Raw genomic sequence first — 23,730 nt, forward strand, 5'->3', positions numbered from 1 at the left:
CAAAACGAGAGAGAGAGAGAGAGAGAGAGACAAAACGAGAGAGAGAGAGAGACAAAACGAGAGAGAGAGACAAAACGAGAGAGAGAGAGACAAAACGAGAGAGAGAGAGACAAAATGAGAGAGAGAGACAAAATGAGAGAGAGAGCGAGAGACAAAACGAGAGGGACAAAACGAGAGAGACAAAACGAGAGAGAGAGAGAGAGAGACAAAACGAGAGAGAGACAAAACGAGAGGGAGAGAGAGAGACAAAACGAGAGAGAGAGAGAGAGAGAGACAAAACGAGAGAGAGAGAGAGACAAAACGAGAGAGAGAGACAAAACGAGAGAGAGAGAGACAAAATGAGAGAGAGAGACAAAATGAGAGAGAGAGAGCGAGAGACAAAACGAGAGGGACAAAACGAGAGAGAGACAAAACGAGAGAGAGAGAGAGAGAGACAAAACGAGAGAGAGACAAAACGAGAGAGAGAGAGAGAGAGAGACAAAACGAGAGAGAGAGAGAGAGAGAGAGACAAAACGAGAGAGAGAGAGAGAGAGAGAGAGAGAAAACGAGAGAGAGAGAGAGACAAAACGAGAGAGAGAGACAAAATGAGAGAGAGAGACAAAATGAGAGAGAGAGACAAAACGAGAGAGAGAGAGCGAGAGACAAAACGAGAGGGACAAAACGAGAGAGAGAGACAAAACGAGAGAGAGAGACAAAACGAGAGAGAGAGACAAAACGAGAGAGAGAGAGAGAGACAAAAACGAGAGAGAGAGAGAGACAAAACGAGAGAGAGAGAGAGACAAAACGAGAGAGAGAGACAAAACGAGAGAGAGAGAGAGACAAAACGAGAGAGAGACAAAACGAGAGAGAGAGACAAAACGAGAGAGAGAGACAAAACGAGAGAGAGAGAGAGAGAGGAAAAAGACAGAACGAGAGAGAGAGAGAGAGAGAGACAAAACGAGAGAGAGACAAAACGAGAGGGAGAGAGAGAGAGACAAAACGAGAGAGAGAGAGAGAGAGAGAGAGACAAAACGAGAGAGGGAGAGAGACAAAACGAGAGAGAGAGACAAAATGAGAGAGAGAGCGAGAGACAAAACGAGAGGGACAAAACGAGAGAGAGACAAAACGAGAGAGAGAGACAAAACGAGAGAGAGACAAAACGAGAGGGAGAGAGAGAGACAAAACGAGAGAGAGAGAGAGAGAGACAAAACGAGAGAGAGAGAGAGAGAGACAAAACGAGAGAGAGAGAAACAAAATGAGAGAGAGAGACAAAATGAGAGAGAGAGAGCGAGAGACAAAACGAGAGGGACAAAACGAGAGAGAGAGAGAGAGCGAGAGAGAGACAAAACGAGAGAGAGAGAGAGAGACAAAACGAGAGAGAGAGACAAAATGAGAGAGAGAGCGAGAGACAAAACGAGAGGGACAAAACGAGAGAGAGACAAAACGAGAGAGAGAGAGAGAGACAAAACGAGAGAGAGAGACAAAACGAGAGAGAGAGAGAGAGAGAGAGACAAAACGAGAGAGAGAGAGACAAAACGAGAGAGAGAGAGAGAGACAAAAGAGAGAGAGACAAAACGAGAGAGAGAGACAAGAGAGAGAGAGAGCAAAAGACAGAAGAGAGAGAGACAAAACGAGAGAGAGAGAGAGAGAAAAGACAGACAGAAGAGAGAGAGAGAAAGACAAACGAGAGAGAGAGAGAAAGAGGCAAAAGACAGAACGAGAGAGAGAGAGAAAGAGAGAGAGAGAGAGAGAGACAAAACGAGAGAGAGAGAGAGACAAAAACGAGAGAGAGAGAGAGACAAAAAACGAGAGAGAGAGAGAGACAAAACGAGAGAGAGAGAGAGAGACAAAACGAGAGAGAGAGAGAGAGACAAAAGAGAGAGAGAGAGAGACAAGAGAGACAAAAGAGAGAGAGAAAGAGAGAGAAAGAGAGAGAAAGAGAGACAAGAGAGAGAGACAAAGAGAGAGAGAGAGAGAGAGACAAAACGAGAGAGAGAGAGAGAGAGACAAAACGAGAGAGAGAGAGAGAGAGACAAAACGAGAGAGAGAGAGAGAGAGACAAAACAAAGAGAGAGAGAGACAAAGAGAGAGAGAGAGAGAGAGAGACAAAACGAGAGAGAGAGAGAGAGAGAGACAAAACGAGAGAGAGAGAGAGAGAGACAAACGAGAGAGAGAGAGAGAGACAAAACGAGAGAGAGAGAGACAAAAGAGAGAGAGACAAAAGAGAGAGAGAGAGAGAGAGACAAAAGAGAGAGAGAGAGAGAGACAAAACGAGAGAGAGAGAGAGACAAAACGAGAGAGAGAGAGAGAGACAAACAAAAGAGAGAGAGAGAGAGAGAGAGAGAGAGACAAAAGAGAGAGAGAGAGAGACAAAACGAGAGAGAGAGAGAGAGAGACAAAACGAGAGAGAGAGAGAGAGAAAACGAGAGAGAGAGAGAGAGAGACAAAGAGAGAGAGAGAGAGACAAAACGAGAGAGAGACAACGAGAGAGAGACAAGACGAAGAGAGAGAGAGAGAGAGACAAAACGAGAGAGAGACAAAACGAGAGGGAGAGAGAGAGACAAAACGAGAGAGAGAGAGAGAGAGAGAGAGAGACAAAACGAGAGAGAGAGAGAGAGAGAGAGACAAAACGAGAGAGAGAGAAACAAAATGAGAGAGAGAGACAAAATGAGAGAGAGAGAGCGAGAGACAAAACGAGAGGGACAAAACGAGAGAGAGAGAGAGAGCGAGAGAGAGACAAAACGAGAGAGAGAGAGAGAGACAAAACGAGAGAGAGAGACAAAATGAGAGAGAGAGCGAGAGACAAAACGAGAGGGACAAAACGAGAGAGAGAGACAAAACGAGAGAGAGAGAGAGAGAGAGAGAGGCAAAAGACAGAACGAGAGAGAGACAAAACGAGAGAGAGAGAGAAAGAGGCAAAAGACAGAACGAGAGAGAGAGAGAAAGAGGCAAAAGACAGAACGAGAGAGAGAGAGAGAGACAAAAGACAGAGAGAGAGAGACAAAACGAGAGAGAGAGAGAGAGACAAAACGAGAGAGAGAGAGAGAGACAAAACGAGAGAGAGAGAGAGAGACAAAACGAGAGAGAGAGAGAGAGACAAAACGAGAGAGAGAGAGAGAGACAAAACGAGAGAGAGAGAGAGAGAGACAAAACGAGAGAGAGAGAGAGAGAGACAAAACGAGAGAGAGAGAGAGAGAGAGACAAAACGAGAGAGAGACAAAACGAGAGAGAGAGAGAGAGACAAAACGAGAGAGAGAGAGAGAGAGAGACAAAAGAGAGAGAGAGAGAGAGACAAAACGAGAGAGAGAGAGAGACAAAACGAGAGAGAGAGAGAGAGACAAAACGAGAGAGAGAGAGAGAGAGACAAAACGAGAGAGAGAGAGACAAAACGAGAGAGAGAGAGAGAGAGAGAGACAAAACGAGAGAGAGAGAGAGAGAGACAAAACGAGAGAGAGAGAGAGAGAGACAAAACGAGAGAGAGAGAGAGAGACAAAACGAGAGAGAGAGAGAGACAAAACGAGAGAGAGAGAGAGACAAAACGAGAGAGAGAGAGAGAGACAAAACGAGAGAGAGAGAGAGACAAAACGAGAGAGAGAGAGAGACAAAACGAGAGAGAGAGAGAGAGACAAAGAGAGAGAGAGAGAGACAAAACGAGAGAGAGAGAGAGAGAGACAAAGAGAGAGAGAGAGAGACAAAACGAGAGAGAGAGAGACAAAACGAGAGAGAGAGAGAGAGAGAGAGACAAAGAGAGAGAGAGAGAGACAAAGAGAGAGAGACAAAACGAGAGAGAGAGAGACAAAACGAGAGAGAGAGAGACAAAACGAGAGAGAGAGAGAGACAAAACGAGAGAGAGAGAGAGAGACAAAACGAGAGAGAGAGAGAGAGACAAAACGAGAGAGAGAGAGAGAGACAAAACGAGAGAGAGAGAGAGACAAAACGAGAGAGAGACAGAGACAAAACGAGAGAGAGAGAGACAAAACGAGAGAGACAAAACGAGAGAGAGAGAGAGAGAGAGAGAGAGAGAGAGAGACGAGAGAGAGAGAGAGAGACAAAACGAGAGAGAGAGCGAGACAAAACGAGAGAGAGAGACAAAACGAGAGAGAGAGACAAAACGAGAGAGAGAGACAAAACGAGAGAGAGAGACAAAAGAGAGAGAGAGAGAGAGACAAAACGAGAGAGAGAGAGACAAAATGAGAGAGAGAGAGAGAGACAAAACGAGAGAGAGAGAGAGACAAAACGAGAGAGAGAGAGAGACAAAAAGAGAGAGAGAGAGAGAGAGAGAGAGAGAGACAAAACGAGAGAGAGAGAGAGACAAAACGAGAGAGAGAGAGACAAAACGAGAGAGAGAGAGAGAGACAAAACGAGAGAGACAGAGAGACAAAACGAGAGAGACAAAACGAGAGAGACAGAGACAAAACGAGAGAGACAGAGAGACAAAACGAGACAAAACAAGAGAGAGAGAGACAAAACGAGAGACAAAACAAGAGAGAGAGAGACAAAACGAGAGACAAAACGAGAGAGAGAGGGAGAAAAAGAGAGCGTGAGGAGAGAGAAAGAGGGGGAGAGAGAGAGTGAGAGACAGGTAGATAAGAGAGAATTAAAGGAAGGGGAGGGAGAGAAAGAGCAAGGTACCACGACAACAGCCATCAACATCCAAATCGGAGTTGTCACCAACGTTGTTTTTACGCTCCAGTGTCTGCCGGTGTCCAGACGCCCTGATCAAGATAAAAACACAGCGAGACAACAGGACATTTTCCCTTAACAGGTCTGCGTGCCCATTTTCAGCACATCGAAATTTGATATTCACGGCATGTCTCTGTGCCACACATCACACAGCGTTGGGGAGGCGTGATTGGTGCATTAGACGAGCGAGACTCCCTTCCTCCCTCTCACACACACACACACACACAAACCAAATTGCAGCCGATATAGTGCTGTGAGGGAAAATAAGGTAGCTAGGAGAACAAAGGGGATATGGGGAACAGGTTTAGACATTTCCCTTAAAGAAAAAAAACTGATGCCTTTTACAAAGAGGGCAGGCATGAATCTCTTCTAAAATGAAGACAGCAGCAACAGAAGACTACGTTCTGGTCGACCCAGAATCTCAGTGTTTCATGTACCCCCCCCTCACTGTGCTCCTCCAGCACTGACAGAACAGAAAGAAGCAAGCTCGGTTGCCTTTAAAAAAACTTAAAAAAACAAGCCCGGCTATTTTTAGAGCCAGCCAGAATTCCCCATCCCCCTTTAATAAGCCTGCTTTCATACACACTGTGTACAGTGGAACTGTGGAATTAAAAATTGATCTCAAGACATGCCGTTTGGTCTTCACAAGCAAATTGAGATGCGGGTCCTCACAAGGAGGGGAGCGTAGAATGGAGTGTTCAGAAAGCAGGGCTTTCCTGTCGTAGCTACAGCTTCAAAACAGACAGCTGTAGTCCTACTTCTCCGTCCCCAATGGCAGATACCTAAGACCTACTGATAAAGAATTTAATCCATGCGCGCGCGTGTGTGTGTGTGTGTGTGTATGTTTTTATCAACATCCAGATTGAAGGCACAGCATAACAGGTTCAAAAGCATTCCAGTTCTCTGCCAAATGATTCCATTCTTTTAAAATAAGATCTTATAGATCTGCCTGAAACACTACAGTTTCCCTACAACAGTGAGTGGCCTGGGGAACAGAGAGACAGCCTTGAATGGCCCGAGCAGGGCCCCTCTCCCTCAGTTCTCTAACGTAGGGACAAAGAGCCCGGAGAAGAGAAGAAGGGTCGGAAACACTCATCAGCGGACCAAAGTGACCCAACTCCACGTGCCAACACTGGGCTCCCTGGACCAGAGTGGGACCACACAGGCAGTATCCTGCTTTTTAGGGACTCCCCCGCATTCAAAGAACACAAATCCACTTAATATCCCAACACAACCGTTGGCAGGGAGACAGCCCACAGTTAGTGAGCACTCCACATCAAACGAGAAGAACACAGGCGTATTTCATAAAGTACCGGGAATGACATTTCCTGGCCTGACGCTAGCGACCAACGCAAGTAATCCAGCCCAGCTTCACTCAGGGACTAATCGCATTACCTCACTGCCAGGCAGCAGTAAAAAGCTGACCGAATACACATACGAGGCCTACTGATGAGAGCAACAACAGCCCACTGATATCCCCCCACACCCCTAGTGCTGCCTATAATGTGGTTAGGGCAGGCGTTTAAGGACAAAGTCCCATGTCTGCTATGGTCCCGGGTGTGGTAGAGAGAGCTCGGCTGGTCGGTCCACCCGTCTGTCTGTCTGTCTGTCTGTCTGTCTGTCTGTCTGTCACGTCAACCTCCCCTCAGCCTGGAGGCATGTCTGTGGCTCAGTCAGTCAGTGGGATTTGCAGCCAGCAGACGGATTTACCAGCAGCGAGCGGTAGACGCGGCTGGCCACCTCCACCTCTGTGTGTGTTATTAACACAGCGTGTCTCCTATTGATTAGACCCAGCAATAATCAAACAGCGCAGAAGAGAGCTGCTCACTCAGACAATTAACCATCCAGCAGTGGCCTGTCAGAAGGTGGGAGATGAAAACAGTGGCGCGGAGCAGGCTGGGTGAACCGTCAAGGCATGGCGCGGCACCTGCAGTAGTAAGGTGGAGCTCCTCAGACAGGTGCCAGTACCAGAGAGGAGAGGTGGCTGGTTTCTGCTTTCAAAATGGCACCCTATTCCCTGTATACAGGTTCCCGGGTCCAAAGTGGTGCACTATAAAAAAAGGGAATAGGCTGCCATTTGTGACGCAGCATCCAGTGACCAGGGGGGCAGGGAGATCCTGGACTCCCTCTGGTGGAGTGACCTTGGCATGGCCGGAGGCCTGAGGAAGAGGAGACCGCAACTAGAAAGCCCAACACCAATCAAGACCGACAGCACATAGTCCTACACACACACACACGCCTGTCTGCAGCACCGTCTCAGATTCAGCCGAGCCCACCTTGAGGCGAGGCAACCCAGAGGCCAGGCTACAGTGGCTGTGTAGTCACATTCAACTCCCCTGTGCTAATGAATCCACCATCCATCACACAGATATGCGGCCCGACAAAAAATATCAACGTGGCCACCCCACCAAGGTTCCATCTCACTCAGGCACTGCAGACATTTCCTTCTCCTTCTACCAGATCCACAAAATTCTGCCATTAATTCAGCTGAAACAAATCACCTGGCAAAGATGAGCGTAAATGTTCCCCTGTAAGTCATTAGTCAATTGACAAACTGAAATAAAGGCTTTGCTGTGATTGTCTTTTCTGTTCACTGAAACCTTTCTAAGGTGAAGTCTGAGGGCTAGGTGGGTACACCCCTACAGTATAAAGACCAGGGTGTCACCTAACTCCACCTGGGCGACAGAAAAGGATGGCAGGGACAATGACTAGTGCTGCAGCCCCACATTTCTGCCCTCGGCGGTGGCGACGCATTCAAAATGCCACCGTAGAACCGGAGGGAGCTATTAAAGCCATCAATCACCCAGGCCCAGGCGCTGCAGCAAGGGCATATGTGTACTGTACAGAAAAACCTCAGGAGAGAGAGAGAGAGAGAGAGAGAGAGAGAGAGAAATCTGAGAGAGCGAGGGAAAGAGAGCACTCAGGAAAAACCTCCCCTCATACTACACAAAAGGCACACAGTTCAGCTACAGGCCAGACTAAAAAAGGTAGGCCTAGAACAGATCAGCTACAGGCCAGACTAAAAAAGGTAGGCCTAGAATAGTTCAGCTACAGGCCAGACTAAAAAAGGTAGGCCTAGAACAGTTCAGCTACAGGCCAGACTAAAAAAGGTAGGCCTAGAACAGATCAGCTACAGGCCAGACTAAAAAAAGGTAGGCCTAGAACAGATCAGCTACAGGCCAGACTAAAAAAAGGTAGGCCTAGAACAGTTCAGCTACAGGCCAGACTAAAAAAGGTAGGCCTAGAACAGTTCAGCTACAGGCCAGACTAAAAAAGGTAGGCCTAGAACAGTTCAGCTACAGGCCAGACTAAAAAAGGTAGGCCTAGAACAGTTCAGCTACAGGCCAGACTAAAAAAGGTAGGCCTAGAACAGTTCAGCTACAGGCCAGACTAAAAAAGGTAGGCCTAGAACAGTTCAGCTACAGGCCAGACTAAAAAAGGTAGGCCTAGAACAGATCAGCTACAGGCCAGACTAAAAAAGGTAGGCCTAGAACAGATCAGCTACAGGCCAGACTAAAAAAGGTAGGCCTAGAACAGTTCAGCTACAGGCCAGACTAAAAAAGGTAGGCCTAGAACAGATCAGCTACAGGTTAAAGATTTTAAGGTGTCTGCATGCTTCCCAGTTTAAACAGTTCAGAAGAGTTTGTGCATATATTATGACGACGTTGTGGCCTTTTTGTTCGTTTTGGACTTTGGTAAAAATAAAAATAAGTCTACGCCCCTTCGTCGGTGATTGGTCAACAGTAAGGATTCTTCAATAAAGTCTTTGTTGTCATTCAACGAGAGACGACTTGTTTTCATGCACATTTTTTCATTGGGAAACACTGCACCAAACATCTTAGCTAGATGCAAAAATTGCGCGACTCTAAGATCTCAGAAAAAAACGTCAAAATTAACGACAGACTATTTTGAGGAAGTGTGTTACTGGCGTCTCAAAAATGGACAAAAAGTACTGTTGCCGCTTTTTTCTCATTTATCAAGCGACGGTCTTTTGAGGGAGCATGCAAGCACACTCCCTCCGAACTGAAGCACGCTGGCGTCTTTAAGAGTAAGCACGTAGTCTACAGCTCAGCTATGGGGTAAAGGCTAAAAGGTATATCGCCTTGGCCACAGTACAGACTATTCCGTTCTGCTTTATGTGTGAGGCTATAAGGCTAACTCAGCTATGCGGTAAAGGCATTAGCTACAGTACAGTTATAGATTGAAAGTTCATTGTGATAGAAACCTACCACCCCCAGTAACCGTTCAGCCACAGGCTAGAAGCAGCAGCAGCAGGTGATCGTCATCATCACCCAGAGAAAGGGGTGGGGCCCATTCTTCAGCTTTAATGCACTGTAAATCCTCCATAAAGGCAGTATTAAAGAATTCAACGGACAAAAACAACCTCACTGATTTTCACCCGTTACATGGAGGGGGGGGGGGGAGTTTTCTAAGCTTTCAAAGTCCATCATGTGCCTGCGGAACTCTTTGAAACCAGATAGCACTCCTGGAATTCCTGGCTTGATGTGAGGCCCCTACGACAGAGACACGGCATGGCATGGAGCTGCTTCTTCACGGCCACAAAGACACAACGAGGTGCCATTACTGTCTCCCATTACTCATGAGAGGGGCACTGATTGGACCACCTTGACGTACTAGGGAGGGAAAGCCCAAAGAGATGGAATGCATGACAAACAAAAGAACGACAGGCTTTTGTTCATGGTTAATGAGACCTGGACAGGCTGAGAGGGGCGTGTGTGTGTGTGTGTGTGTGTGTGTGTCTTCACTGGAAACCCCCCAACGGAAGGGCTTTTAAAAAAGACCCGGGGCCCCAGTGTCTTGTGACAATAACATCACAGCCTCAGGATTATCAGGGGCCAGGGTTCATGCTGCTCTCTGCATTCACAGCAAACTCCTCTCTTCACAGAGCAAGGCATTCCTCCCTTGGCATCAAAACTAGTCGAAATTGGAATGAGCCTGGAAGGGAATGGATTCAACTGAGGGTAAAGGGACTAGGCCCACAAAAGACAGCCAGCCATGTGGCTACAAAACATGAGAAATAAGTGGATAGCCGTATCCATGTTAAACTAGCCTAAAAAAGAAACACAGGCTACATCTTCAGAATGCTAGAGTCCAAAAATGTTTAAATAAAATAAAAAAAAGGGAGGTAGCAAATCAAAAGAAAAATGACCTTTTGACTAATGAGACGCCCAGTCTTTGAATCCCCCATTATCCTGTTAATGGTTCCAGGAGGAATTCCTTTAGACAGCATTAGAGTTCCCCTGGTGAGAGGTAAAGGGGGAGGAAGGAGGCAGGGGCCAGGAGGAGAGAGGGCTGGAGGGAGGCCCGTGTTTTATCCCTCGCCGCTGTTCGCTGCTTGACCCCTCATTCAGGTCAATTGGTCATGCAAGTTTCCCCTCCACTGCACACACACACAAACACGTGCACACGCACGCAAACACACAGTCGAGCAAAACAAACACACACACACACAAAAAAAAAACAGTTCCTGGCTGCCTCTCCCAGGCATCGAGGCAGTGAGAATGCCTGCTGGATCTAGTAAATCTAGCCTTGCTAGACATCAAGCAGGATCAATGCTGCCAGAGCTCAAAGACTGCAGCAAACTGCAACTCCCAGCCGTGTGGGAGAGACTCTGTATTTACCATGCATGGAAACTTCAATCAAGCCTGCCAGTGCTGCTGGAGCTGGCTGCTGCTGGCCTCTTACATATGCAATGAATTACTGATTACCACTGCATATTGTGCCCAAGCACTATCATTTGGCCTAAATGAGCAACGATTGAGCGCGCGGAAAAGCAACAGAAACCATGAAACGAAACGACATCAGCGTCTCCAGCGTTCCGTCATGCACATGGGTCCCTGACGGACGTAGACAGGTAGCGAAGGCCTATAGAGGAGTGCATTACAGCATGTGCTGTGCAACCAGACAGCAGCACACCACTAGAACGCTGTGCTCTATTAGGGCCGGGACTGGGCCTCAGGGGCTGGCCAACGAAGAGCAAGCAGCCTAAGTGAAAACAGGAAGTGTGGTGTCGAGTGACAGAGGGCAGAATGGTGTGTCTCTCGTGTCTGCTCTGTGCACATGGCCCGTGTCAGGAGAGGACAGGGAGGGGTTAGAGAAACACCAGGTGCATGTCACACAGGGCCACGCATGTAAACACACACACACACACACACGCAGCCGAGCAAAACACACAACTTACTTTTTAGTCCAGCAACTCCCATAGAATGAGATCAGTGTTTAGGTTACATGACAGCTTTGAAAGCATTACAGATAAATGTAGACTAGCCTATTTATTGGCGTGTAGGGAGAAATAGAGACATGCCCAACGTGTTATAGCTCAGCCCTGACGCATGTATTCAAGACTGATGTCTGTATTACCTTCGTGTGGGTGTCTGTGTGACCCATTTCCGGGCTATTCTTTTTAACACTAGAAAGCCTTGGATGCCGATTGTCTGAAAACCGTGGTATACGAGACAATATACCACAGGTATGGATGCAAAACGTCTGTTTACTGTTCTAATTATGGTGCTAACCTGCTTATACGTCTGTTTACTGTTCTAATTATGGTGCTAACCTGCTTATAATAGCAATAAGGCATCTCGGGGGTTTGTGGTATATGGCCAATATACCACGGCTAAGGGCTGTGTCCAGGCACTACGCGTTGGACAAACACACCACACCTCCTCTGGCCTTATTGCTTGATTAGAATATGAAATAACATTTATTTACTTTAAAAGAACAAAATAGCATTTTCATTAGTTTATGTAAGTGTTGGCTATATGTACAAACTAAAAACACTAAAAACACCACAATTCAAGTGTTAAAATTGATTAAATAAACACCATCAAAGATCATTCATTATTAGTTTGTTATTAGGGCAGGTCTTACGGAACATTATGCATTTAAGAAAATGCATTTCAGAAGAACAGAATGGCACATTTGGAGTTGAAAAATATTACTGCGCTTTGAGTGTTGCAGTAATGCTATAAGGAAAAATATATTTGAGGGGATTTCAAAAGTTCAGAATCTGCTCTCCTATAAAGACATAAAAAAGGCCACTTTTTGGCATTTCATTTCCCTGCCTCCTGTGTAAATTCCAAGCTAGACTATTATATGCACGTGAAATTTAATTAAACAATTCAGGTGAAGTTTCGATGGGCCATCATCAGCCAGTGAATGACAGATGGGGGGGGGGGTGGGGTGTGATGACTTGTCCTCTTAAAACTGCTTATAACAAGTGTTCGTGATATTACTTAGGAAAAGTCAAGGACGGGAGTCAAGACAACAAACAAAAATGGCAGAGCAATTTAAAAAGTAAACGAGTCAATATGACTCTGTAGGCTCTTCTAGTGTTAAAGATACACTTCAGCAAAAGCTATTCAAAATGGAGAAATAAAGGAGTTGCGTTTCTAGTCAAAGCATTCCATATTGTGACGCAATTGCACATTGGAAACACTGAGCCAACACTGATTTAGGCTTGCCACAAGTAACACAGTGGAGCTGCAGGAGAGTTACTGTAAAAACAATGCACACTGCTAATCCCAAAACAGATGCCGTGTTGTGTTGTTATTCAAAGCCGTGGCCTCACAATACCTTGAGGGTAAAACAATGTGCCGAGCACATTCCCGCGGGATACAGAGCTACGAAATGCGTGTGTAAAATGACGGCGGTCTGTGCTTGCCTCTCGGAGTGTGACCTCGTGTCGACTAATCGCCTGGAGGTTAGAAAGCATTAACATGATTCAACAGATTATGCCACACAACACAAAAAGAAGTGGCAAAAGGAAGTCTACATGGCATCGGTGAACCCAACCCACATCCACTCGTTACACTACAGTGTTGTAATGAAACTGGTCAGTGAGGGGTGCAGGGACATTGTCTGAGTGTAGATATGATAAGTGGGATCCAGTTTTTTTTTTGGGGGGGGTTGCAAATGTGAGGGACTAACAGACATCATTTGATTGACACCCTGACCCACACATTAACATATTTCCTTGTGTGGTCCGATTCCAAAACATAAGCCATACCAGAAGGCAAAGCGCGTCCCGTCCTCCATATTTGGCTCGAAATTACAACCACTTTTCCGGTGAGTGCTGCAGGAAACCAGTTAAATCAGACAGACAGTCACACCTCCATTGTAGAAACTTTGTCATGCTGTGATTCCAACTTGCTGTGGCACCATTCCTCAGGTTGTTGGGCACAGAAAAGATACTTCGTTTATTTTATTGAAGGTATCGTAAAGTGGGTTTATGTGCCAAATGCTGATGATGTAGGTGTGGTGAAGGTCTGTCTGTCTGTTTGTCCACAGCCCTGGAATGGAACACGAGACTGAAAACAGCAACTACGTGAAGCATCGCTTTTGCATGCTGGAAACAGTGGCGAGTTGGTGTATGGTTTGTTACAATGTCTCACCTCACTAAACATCATTCAAAAGACCGCTTCTGTATTGTTATACTTTGAATTGGGTTGCTTTTGTAAATGTGTGTGTTACATCCGTGCACCGCGTGGCGGTACTGTACCAAGCAGCAGAGGATGACCGTATATTAAAAACCAGATGAACATACCTGCTGGTGTTGCCCCGAAAACTCGAACCACTGGTACTTTCTTCACGTCACTTTCTCTGAATTCGTTATAACAGACGTCCAAGTCTTTGAGGGGACTTGCAAGGTAGTAGTCAGCGGTGACGATGCGGACAGCAAACATGACTGCTGTGCTGGATTCAATGATTCAATCAACTACGCTAGCTAAATTACGATCTGGGGCAACATCTAGGAACATAAGAATAAATTGTCTTTGTAACAATGTAGAAACCGACGAAAGGGAATCAGTTGTGTACACAAACGACCTAGCAATAAACCAACGTCTCGTTTGTTTGTTTATCGAGGCAGCCCGCGGAGTTGCCCATATTCCACCTAGTTTTGCAGGCTAGAAACTGAAGAGTAATCTGAGCTGCAGCTACTGGGGACCATACCGTAACTAATGGAGGTGCCCCGTGATTCAGTTACTATTGACATAGTCCACTCTTCTCTGAATGTACGGTGCTGAAACTAGCTGCCCACCCGTCCCTTCAAAAATAACACAATCCTGGGCTTCCACGAGACGTTTCATTGGTTCGAGCGGCCATAGCTAGTTAAACCAGCGAAACCAAAACCACTTTCTCTCCACTCGCCGAATCCGGGTGTTGCTACCGCATATCCATCCGGGAAAAATGGCAATTGTTGAGTTACTCTCCTGCGGAGACAGAATATTTTCCTGCACGTATTTGACTTGAAAACAAAAACGCTTTGTGAAGAGAATCAAGTGTGGCTGTTCTTGCAGTGGTTTCATGTGTGCTTCCAATGTGGCACTGCGGACAAGGTTTCCTCTCGTCTGTAATATGATCACAACACTAACCCAAAGGCAACACCATTCCTCCCCCGGCAGACCCTCCCCTAGTCTCTGCCGCTACTGGTTAGCTGCTCGCTACTGACACACTGCAGCAACACGGGTCAGAAGACTCCAGATCCAGTCCCAAATTGTGCTGTTAGAACCACCTAAATTTCACGATTGGCATTGGTCCGTTTACAAGCGCGCAAGTGGAAGTTAGGTTTTCAATTGGTTTACAAATCTTTAGGCGGGACATGGGTATGAAAGGCAAAATCGTATTCTTCTTTTTTAAATCTTCCTATTTGGTTGGGAAATGTTGTGAATATTGAACGGCTGGGCTATGGGACAGTGGATGCGCATTGATACATCTAATGGAACGGTTAATAGGCATTACCCTGAGAATAAGGAGATTGTGGAGCTATAGCTCCCTGCTATCAACCAATCAGCATCCAGGATCCAAACAACCCGTTTTATAATAAGGGAGTTCTATTAACTGGAGCCGCTGTGCAACAATATATGGCACGTGACGTGAGCGGGCAAAAGCGGCGAGGGAGGAACGCCCTTCTCAATTAGAACAGCAAATATGCGCCCCTCGGTCATGTTGTTAACAAGTCAGCATGGCGCATCGTCCAGAAACATACAAGGTCTATTTAAAAAATATATATATATATAGGTTTGAATTTTCAAACTGGTTTTTACTGAGACAGCAGATAAAGCGTTTTTTTTTTTTAACATTCACTTTAGCATGTGATAACACAGACTCCTCATTACTCCACGTGGTTAATCAACCTCGGGCTACCTCACTTTGGTTTTAAGAGAATTTCGCCATGAGTTTTGAATGGCACTTGGCTCATGCACGGGAGGAAGCACCGTTCCAAAACCAATGCAATCACTTTTGACCCGAATCAAACTCCATCCACCGGGGTAACGCGGGCCAGAAAATCGAATCTCCTCAATGACTTAACGTCCTCGAATAATTCATTATACTACTCCACTGATCTAAACTATTTTAAAAAAGAAACCCATAGAAATGACGCCTTCCAATGAGGAACGTTTACAAAATGCTCTTGAAATTAACTGATTTCGATTGCAATGACTTTCGCAATAACATTTTTATAGAACAAAACTTCCACATACTACTACTATACATGCTCAAGACAAGTTCCCGAAGCATGTTTACATTCTGCGTAACCAAACGACACTGGCGAGACCCTTTCCTCTCGTGCATGATTGGATCACTTTAACGTTCACTATGCTGTGATTGGCTCTAACACACTTTCTAGTATGTCCTTATTTGAACACTTCTAGAAGTTCCTCACTACAGGACAGTACATCATTACAGTACAATTACCATATTTTGATAAATGTACCCCATTTTGGCCCTATAATTCCTACATCCATATGAATGCAATTTTGTTCCTAAATCCTGTTCCCCTTAGTTCTAAATCATGTTTATTTACCACAAGACAAGATAGACAAACATAATAGAAATTCCACAAGATCTTTCAGTCAGTCCACACAACATTGTGGCACACAACAATATTTGCCACAGCTGCATAAAAAATATGGTCTGTTTTATTATTATAGGCCTATTTTTTTTTGCACTTACTTTCTACTGCCCTGTCATAGAATTTTAAAGCTTCACATTGGTCAATTTAATTCCGTCTAGATTTCCATAATAAACCAGGCTGTAGTTGTGGATGGGCAGAGCCCACTCTTTTCTCGTCCACTGAAAGGCCCATAAACCCCTCCGAACACTCGGCTCAGACTGGGGACACAGCCACACTCAATGGGTCCCTGATGACGAAGAATGTACCGTTAGCATTTCATCTGGATGGAGTGGGAGCGTCTGTCAATGGGAGTGTGCTCTGACCTTGAGTGAGATTTGGCCCGTTCTCTGGAAACCAATCAGCGCAGGTGAAAATGAGGTGAGTCTGTTTTAATAGCAGTTTTCTGCTGAGAGCTAGGCATATGCATCACAATCTGGGATAGCCTACAGCTGATTAAACTATATATTTCTGGGTAAGTATTCACATACAGCAGTTAACACAGCTCTCTTGTGAAGGGAATTGTATCCTTGTTGATGGTTGGAGAATTTCCACTTCTAATCTGGAGGCACAGCCCCGTTTGCCCAGGTTAATCAATCACTCACCTCACTGATAAGATGACAGGCTCAGTTTCACACACCAAGCCACCTGCAGGAGAGTATCTCATCTCCCCCTTCCCCAAACCCTGTGGTTGCTTTGGGTTGGCCAGATAAGGCTTTGTATAGTGTGGTGCAAGTATTGGAACAATCATACAAGCAACTGATTTATGGGTGCAGGAAACTAAGCTCTCATGGTTAATGAATGCATTAGGCTGATAGTGACATTTACAACTGGCTGTTTTTTGAGAATAGCAGACATATGTCTCATAACACAGAGAAATACAGTACCAACCATTTTAATACTTTATTGTTATTTACAGTGGAGTATGATTGCCATTATTGACAGAAAATAGTTTTGTTTGGCTAATCAAAGGATGATGTAACCACCACAGATAAAATACAAGTGAAAAGAGCAGGTTAGGTGTGAACCCCAGCCCCTCCCTCTGTTGCAGAAGATTGATGTTTTAGTGACAGATTCTTCCTGTGGCCCCTCTGTGGATCTTAAATCATGGATGAATAGGGGCCCCTAAAAGCACCTTTACATCCTGTTCTATTTATCTGCTATAACCCAAAGAAGTGTGAGACCTTTACATTGCTCATTGTTTAGTGCTATTCTGGGTAATACAGTAGTAACTACGTAGTATAGGCTACGATATTTTAAAAAGTGTGGCATGTAAATTCAACAACCTCACAGTCAACAGGCCATTATTACTTTCCATTAAAATATATATTCCGATCACATAATATTAGGAACACAGTCACCATACAATGTCAGGCGTAACTATTAACTCCTAACATGTCAAGCAAGCACATTTTTAGGACTTGAAACGTGAAAAAGTAAATACTGCCACCTTGTGGTTATTTGAGAATTGTGCTAAATTACACGCCTCCGCCCACACACAATTTCAGTTGCGCACAAAAAAAAGGCTATAATCATTTGCCATATAAACATCCAAGTCAATTACGTACCAGAGAAACAACGTGTCTATAGCAGTTTAGCAGTTCTCAGAGGGGCCGAATAGAGAGGGTCATCTCTTTCCCCAGAGAGGGGGCGATGTAGCGTTCCTCTCTTAGCAAACGGAGAACCAAGTCTTGGGTATCCTGGGGCCAGCGGTAGATCCTGGTACTCTGGAGCCAAGCGGGGACATGTCTCTGGAGGACAAGACAGGATTGGGATAGGTAACATTACACCACGGTGTGAGTGACTCATGAGGATATAACAGGATATCACAACACTATAGAATCCTATCCCTATGGAGATAACATCTCACTATCCACTCACCTTGGTAGCAGTGGGAAATAATACGGGCACCAGTCGGAAATTAAGGCAGTGCTGCTGGATGAACTCATTCTGGATCTAAAATGGGAAAAGGTTGCTCAAAGATAAACGCCTGGTGCTTTTATGAATTGTCTTCATTGCATATCAAATGCATACTGTACATAAACTATACATGGCTGTGGTACAGTATATGTTTCCCTTTGTATTACACAGCAGTGTTTTATACCTATGCTACATCATGACAAGGAGGGGCTGTGGCCAAGGCCCAGAACCTTTTGTCTCACTGTCCTAATCTTGAGACTCCATAATAATAATAATAAAAAAAGACAGTAGCTACCCACATTCATTTGATATATTCTTACACGTGCATGTATAAGTGCCTACCTGAGTGTGAATGTACTTGGTGTGGAGACCATGCTCATCCTCCCCGTATCCCTCCACGTCTGCCTTGTACTTAGGACTGATGGCCACGATGATCAGCACTGACTTCTGCAACGCAGCATCTCATAGTCAGTTCAGTTTTTTGACGAGACTTCGTTTTAAAGGGATACTTCAGGATTTTGTCAATGAGGCCAATGAAGGAAGTTCGAGGTAGTTGCTCGAGCCAATGCTAACTAGCGTCAGCGCTCGTTGCGCTAATGCTAGTTAGCATTGGCTCGAGAAACTACCTCGAACTTCCTTCATTGGCTGTAACTTCTTTCATACTTGGACACAGAGACATAGAAATGGTATCCACAAGTTTATCTGACTCTGGAGAAGTACTTCGGGATTTTGGCAATATCTCTTTCAGGGTCTGTAATAAACTGTTCATCAGGCATTTGTAAAGTGGGTGTTCACCATGTATTAATCATTACTCCTACATTTATAAACCATTCGCTAATCATTAGTAACATGTTTTTTGTTTGCAGCCTTTAATCTAAAGTGAGCACTAATTATGCTGTATAAATACGTTGAGTGACCAGTGTAATTTCTCACAAAAAGATGGGCACGCCATTGGTAGACATTCCAGCAGTACCTGGTAAAATAATAAGCACACAACACAGGATATTTATGGGATATATATATATATAGATTTGTGAAGAATTCGTTTATTTACATTTACAAATGTGGGAGTAATGATTCATAAATTGTTTATTACTGACCCTTAAAATAAAGTGTTACCCATTTGCTTCTGTATAGTTTCATCATTAAATAGCTCAATTTTATGCTCTAAAAATGCTGACCGCTTAGACATACATCCTTTAAATAGGTGTCCATCCACTTGTTGATGTCCATTCTTCTGACTGCATTATCAAAAATGTCAATCTGCCAGAGAAAGGAATTATGTATGAAAAATAGTGTTTAAAATATTGGGACATTTCTGAATAAAAGACCATGGAAAATACAGTTTGCAAACTTACAGCTGGTTTAAAGCCCTGATCTATCAGAAACTTCACGAAGGTAAACATCTCACTGGCTGTGTCCACAGAATACGTAATAAAAACATTCCCTGCAATCAAACAGACAAGCATGGCATCCACATGAATGTTAATTGCACTCAAACAACTATTTGCATTTCAGTGGATGTTAGACTTGGTTTTAAGTCTTAATATTGAGCTCTTACAAGCCAAGGCCATAAGGTGACACAATTATTCTGATTCACAGAAAATCCACTGTTTAATGAACAATAAACTTTAATATAATTTTTTTGGGGGATAAAGTTTTTGCTGAGGGATGGAGAATGATATGCACTTACTGCACTCCTCAGGTAAACTGATGGTCTTCCTCTGTTCCTGTGTAGCTGTTCCTCCCCCACCTGGTTGGCCGGGGGTCACTGGGTAAGAGGGCACCACACTGACCTCAGACATCACCTCTCTGGGAGGGCCACACGCTGAGGAAGATTCCGGCTGGGGTCTTTTAGAGCTCCTTGTCCATATAGTCTGTTTTGAGCCGTGTGAGTCCTAGAGAGGGAAACGGTATAGAAGATTTGGGTGTCTGCTCCAAACACTCATAAAACAGGAATTATATGTATATTGTAATGCCCACCAGCAGACATTAGTGCTAAAACTGGATCCCCACCAAACATTTCCTATTAAACTGTAAACAAAGCAGCACTAGGAACTTGCGAAATCCAATTGGTTTTGATATCTAGGCTAATGATATAATCTGATGTTAGACCAGTAGGTTATAGGGATATTTAGTGTACCAGGATGGCGGGTCTTGCTGAAGCTCCCGCTGAGGTTCCGTAGGGTGAAGATGGTTATAATGGTGACGATTATAGAGGGGACAGGTTTGATTTACGGGTTTCTGACATGTGTACAGTCTCGGACACCTGCCGTGCACTTGATCAGGGCCTGTAGAGGGACGTGAGAAGACATGCTCTTAACATCCTGTCTTGGATGGGCTCCCAATTAAAATAATCCCTATCTGAAGTATAGGACGTGGATCATCCAGGCTATATTTCAGACAGCAATATAAACAACAACCTAAACAAAAGCATCACCTACGACCCAGAAAATGTTATATAGCTTGGTCTTTCCACAAAAAATAGTGCCTTTTGGGTGGGATAACTGTAAAAAAAAAAAATGTAAAAAGTTTTATTTCACCTCATTTTTATTTGCTGTCATAAAGAGCTCATAATGTTCCCCTTCGTAAAAACATGCTTTCCCATTTCAAGAATTAAAATGAAGAAAAGTGCTAATTAAAGTAACAGGGTTGACTGTGACAATTTTATCTTATATCAGCCATAACTCCCATTGTGACAGAAGGAATGGAAGCATGTTGTTTTCAACAGGCAATAGAGTGCGAGCTAAAAAAATATATATATAAAAAAATATATATATATATATATTTATAAAAAAACGTTAAAACATTTATAGCCAATCTATATATGGGTAACAGGGGTTGTCGTGTTATGCTTGACACTCACAGTTTTTATCCACAAGAACACCAATGGCCGAAAAGAGTAGAACCAGCTCATCTGCCTTCACACTGATTTGACTATTAGATGTTCAATGTTCAACAAGAAATAGTTTCAACATATTAAAATGAGAGTTCAGTTCCCATAACAGGGTTGACCTTAAAACGAGGGAGAAATCACACAAACTAAATAATCATCTTCAGAAATGACTTTATCAAAGCAACAAAATAACCAGAGCTTTACAATGATGGTGACAACATGGCAAACGTTTGGGGTTAAGTGGGTTCAGTCAGAAAAAGTCAGACTTTTCAAAATTCTGATTTTTGGCATTTCGGCAAGTCTATATTCAATTTTTAAAAATCTGATATATAAAAATGTCCATGTGGTTTATATCGAAGGACAGTTCAATAAATATAAATTGCTTTGACATTTTTTTGGCACTTTAGCAAGTCTCTATTCATATTATTTATAAAAATGTCCATGTGGTTTAAAATGCTTTAAAATTCAATAATAGTACATCATTTCCACTTAAAATATCAAAGGGTCATGTCATTCTGACTCATCTGTCTCCACCGGAATACTCCTGTGACGACGGGAATCTGACGACAAAAAGGCACTCTATTCGCGGAATGACCCAGCTCCAGTATCATTTGGATTAATTTATCTATATCTTTTCTATTTAATTATATGAATACAGTTGTCATATACAGCACGTTACTTACATCGAGGAGGCGTGTGTGGTGGGTATCTCGGAGGGACACAGTGGATGTCATTTAAGTCAGACCTGAGAGAAAGAGGGGACTCCAAGTGTTCTGCTCCTTCAAGGTTACAGTCCTGAGGTAGAGGCCAGCTGGGAGGACCAGGGAAGCCCTCCGCTCCCCGCCGGTGAATCCCAGAGAAAGAGAAATCCTCAGTCCACTGAGCCCTCTCTCTGTAGGAGTGTAACCTGAGGTCGACAGGGTCAGGGGTGTGTGGGAACAAGTCTTTCTGATGCAGGGAGGGGGTTCTGAACTGGGGTCGAAGGTTACCCAGAGGGTCTTCCGTAGAGGTTCTCCAGGAGTCCTTGGGGTATTCCACCTGGCCTACGTCATTGACGGTCACCTCAGGGGAAAACCAGGCCTCTTCCTTTGGCCTCTTTCTGTGTTCTGAGCACTGCCCACAGTCCAAGGGCAATGCTAGGTTCAGCGTTGATGATGTCATTGACTCATCTGTCTCCACCGGAATACTTCTGTGACGACAGGAATCTGACAACAACAACAACAACAGACAATATTATTCAGCTTAAGCCATTTACGAGAAGTAAAGAAGGGGGACAAAATGATGTGATATGTAAGAGTGAGTTTATCGTAAGGTTAACTTTCCTTTTCGATAGGTGTGGTAGTGTGTACTGTATTTGTCAATGGCGTACCTGTGAAAGAGTCCATTCTTCTCTCAGGACGAGGGATAGATTTGTTTGTAAAAAGGAAACAGAAACAAATGTGGTTTAACAGGAATGAAAGCTGAGCTCTGTGGATAGCAGAATGACATGACATTCCTGGCAACACTTTTTTTTAGAAAAACTGCATTCACAAGTGAAACAAACTCTTTTACGGGTAAAAAAGAAAAGAAACGAAAGCTATGATATGTAGCAGATCGACGGAAAGCCCTTATGACTACAGAACTCAAAGCTGTCTTTTGGCTATACAGAGTCACTATAATACATAGCGAAAACCAGTCAGACCAAACATTACGTATATTCCAAGGAAGTGAACTTTGTCCTCCAGTCAAGCAACTAACTTACCTGCAATGTGTCTGTGAAGGAATAATGCAAAAACAAGTCAATTACTAAATTCTCCTGACTTCAAGCAATGAAAACAAGTTAAAACATACAGCACAGGTGCCATTTACAGTCAAGTTGAACAGTTAAACCTGACCCCGGCTCCTATCTGTGTCAGAGCCGTGTATTCCACCCTCTATATGCAAATCTGCCCTGGAGCGAATAGGAAACATTCCCACAATTTTTGTCTAGAGGAAGAGATCAGTGCTGGCAAAGCAAGGGAGTCCCCCTTCGCCATTTATGCAAATAATGTGGGGCATGCAGTTCACGTCCACCAATCAGGTTGTTGTGAAAACAGAGCAGGAATTCTGCAACCAGTCAGGGCGAACCTTGTCATTTAAAGTGGATTGAGTTGTCATAGTAAAAGCACACCTACAGACATGAGGGCACTTGATTCACGGAAAGTGTGCAGCCCATTAAAGTGAACACGCTTTTAACATTCATGAGCTGCTTTTGCTAAGAAAAGACAACAACAACAAAAAAACACAGAACGACCCGACAAACTCTTACAAAATATAGAAAAAAGCTCAAGTTATATAACTCTAAAGTTATCCAGTGAAGAAAACAAGAAAATAAGCATTTGAAAAAAAAAAATAATAATATTCACAAGTAAACAGAGAGTTTTATTTGAGAACGGCCTTAGCATCTGGTAGAGAGGCTTTAGTTGGAGTCCAGTCGCGGCAGTCACAGTCCAGTCTCTCTCTTGTCGTCACTCCTGTCGAACCAATCGTGGTTGTACTTGGTGTGCAGGATGCAGTAGGCCACGAAGTGCTGCAGACTGAGCACCACAAAGGTCAAAGACACCGTGCCCAGCAGGAAGATAGTCCTCCGCACCACACCCTTGGTGCTCCACCCCTGCATGACACGCCACTCCTCCTTGGTGAGCCACCTGCTGGCACTGATCAGGTGCTGGCCGATCACTGAGTTGAAGATGATGACCAGGGTGATGGGGATACCACCGGAGAGGATCGTAGTAACCCACACCAGGACGGTAGACTAGATATGGTCCCTGTAGTGACACCGGGGACGAGTCACATTCTTCCCCTCTATGGTGAAATTCTTCAGCGTCATCACCTTGGTCCAGCCAATGGGCACGGAGGCCAGGTGGGAGACCAGGATGATAGCCCCACGCAGGTCAGCCGGGTAATCTTGACACCAGGTAGGAGGTGTCCAACGATGGCCCAGGCGGCTCAGGTAGATGATGGCCGTGTCAGACATCCCACAGTTACGGAAGCAGATCATGTAGAACGTGAAGAGATTGGCGGAGAAATAAGAAATGAAAAGCAGTGGCATCCTGTTTGGAGTAGTGACATTTCCTTTGAAATGTATATGAAATGTACTCACGTTCTGAAACATCTCACAGACACATATAGATTTAGGAAACAGCACAAAAAATATAGGATATACACACACCTGGGATCCCCAGAATGCACAGCAAAGGGTAGTTGACCTTCTGAACAGTGATTAAGACACTGGCCCCCTCCATGTTTCAGTCCTAATCCTCAGTACCAGGCAATAGTAGAGATGGTAATCCTTGCAATAAACCCATTAGGATAGCTG

The 23,730-nt window shown here is 44.4% G+C and overlaps 2 protein-coding genes across 2 annotated transcripts in view; both read right to left on the reverse strand.

Moving 5' to 3' along the window:
• The window catches only part of LOC115139499 (DNA polymerase zeta catalytic subunit-like), a 54,927-nt gene extending 40,742 nt beyond the window's left edge, over positions 1 to 14,185 (reverse strand). Inside the window, exon 1 of the mRNA XM_029676982.2 lies at positions 13,229 to 14,185. Within this exon, the coding sequence (XP_029532842.2) occupies positions 13,229 to 13,367 (139 nt within the window). The 5' untranslated portion in view covers positions 13,368 to 14,185. The remainder of the gene's footprint in view (positions 1 to 13,228) is intronic.
• Positions 14,186 to 16,465: 2,280 nt separating this feature from the next.
• Positions 16,466 to 22,368, reverse strand: traf3ip2a (TRAF3 interacting protein 2a). The gene is given in 11 exon segments (XM_029676984.2): positions 16,466 to 17,328; positions 17,459 to 17,533; positions 17,840 to 17,944; positions 18,692 to 18,760; positions 18,856 to 18,944; positions 19,191 to 19,295; positions 19,298 to 19,395; positions 19,641 to 19,788; positions 21,077 to 21,598; positions 21,763 to 21,779; positions 22,135 to 22,368. Coding segments are annotated over 10 exon segments (1,374 nt in total). The 5' UTR covers position 21,779; positions 22,135 to 22,368; the 3' UTR covers positions 16,466 to 17,181.
• Between the last annotated feature and the right edge of the window lie 1,362 nt (positions 22,369 to 23,730).

This window comes from Oncorhynchus nerka, linkage group LG13 (assembly GCF_034236695.1).
Source record: "Oncorhynchus nerka isolate Pitt River linkage group LG13, Oner_Uvic_2.0, whole genome shotgun sequence".
Lineage (NCBI taxonomy): Eukaryota > Metazoa > Chordata > Actinopteri > Salmoniformes > Salmonidae > Oncorhynchus > Oncorhynchus nerka.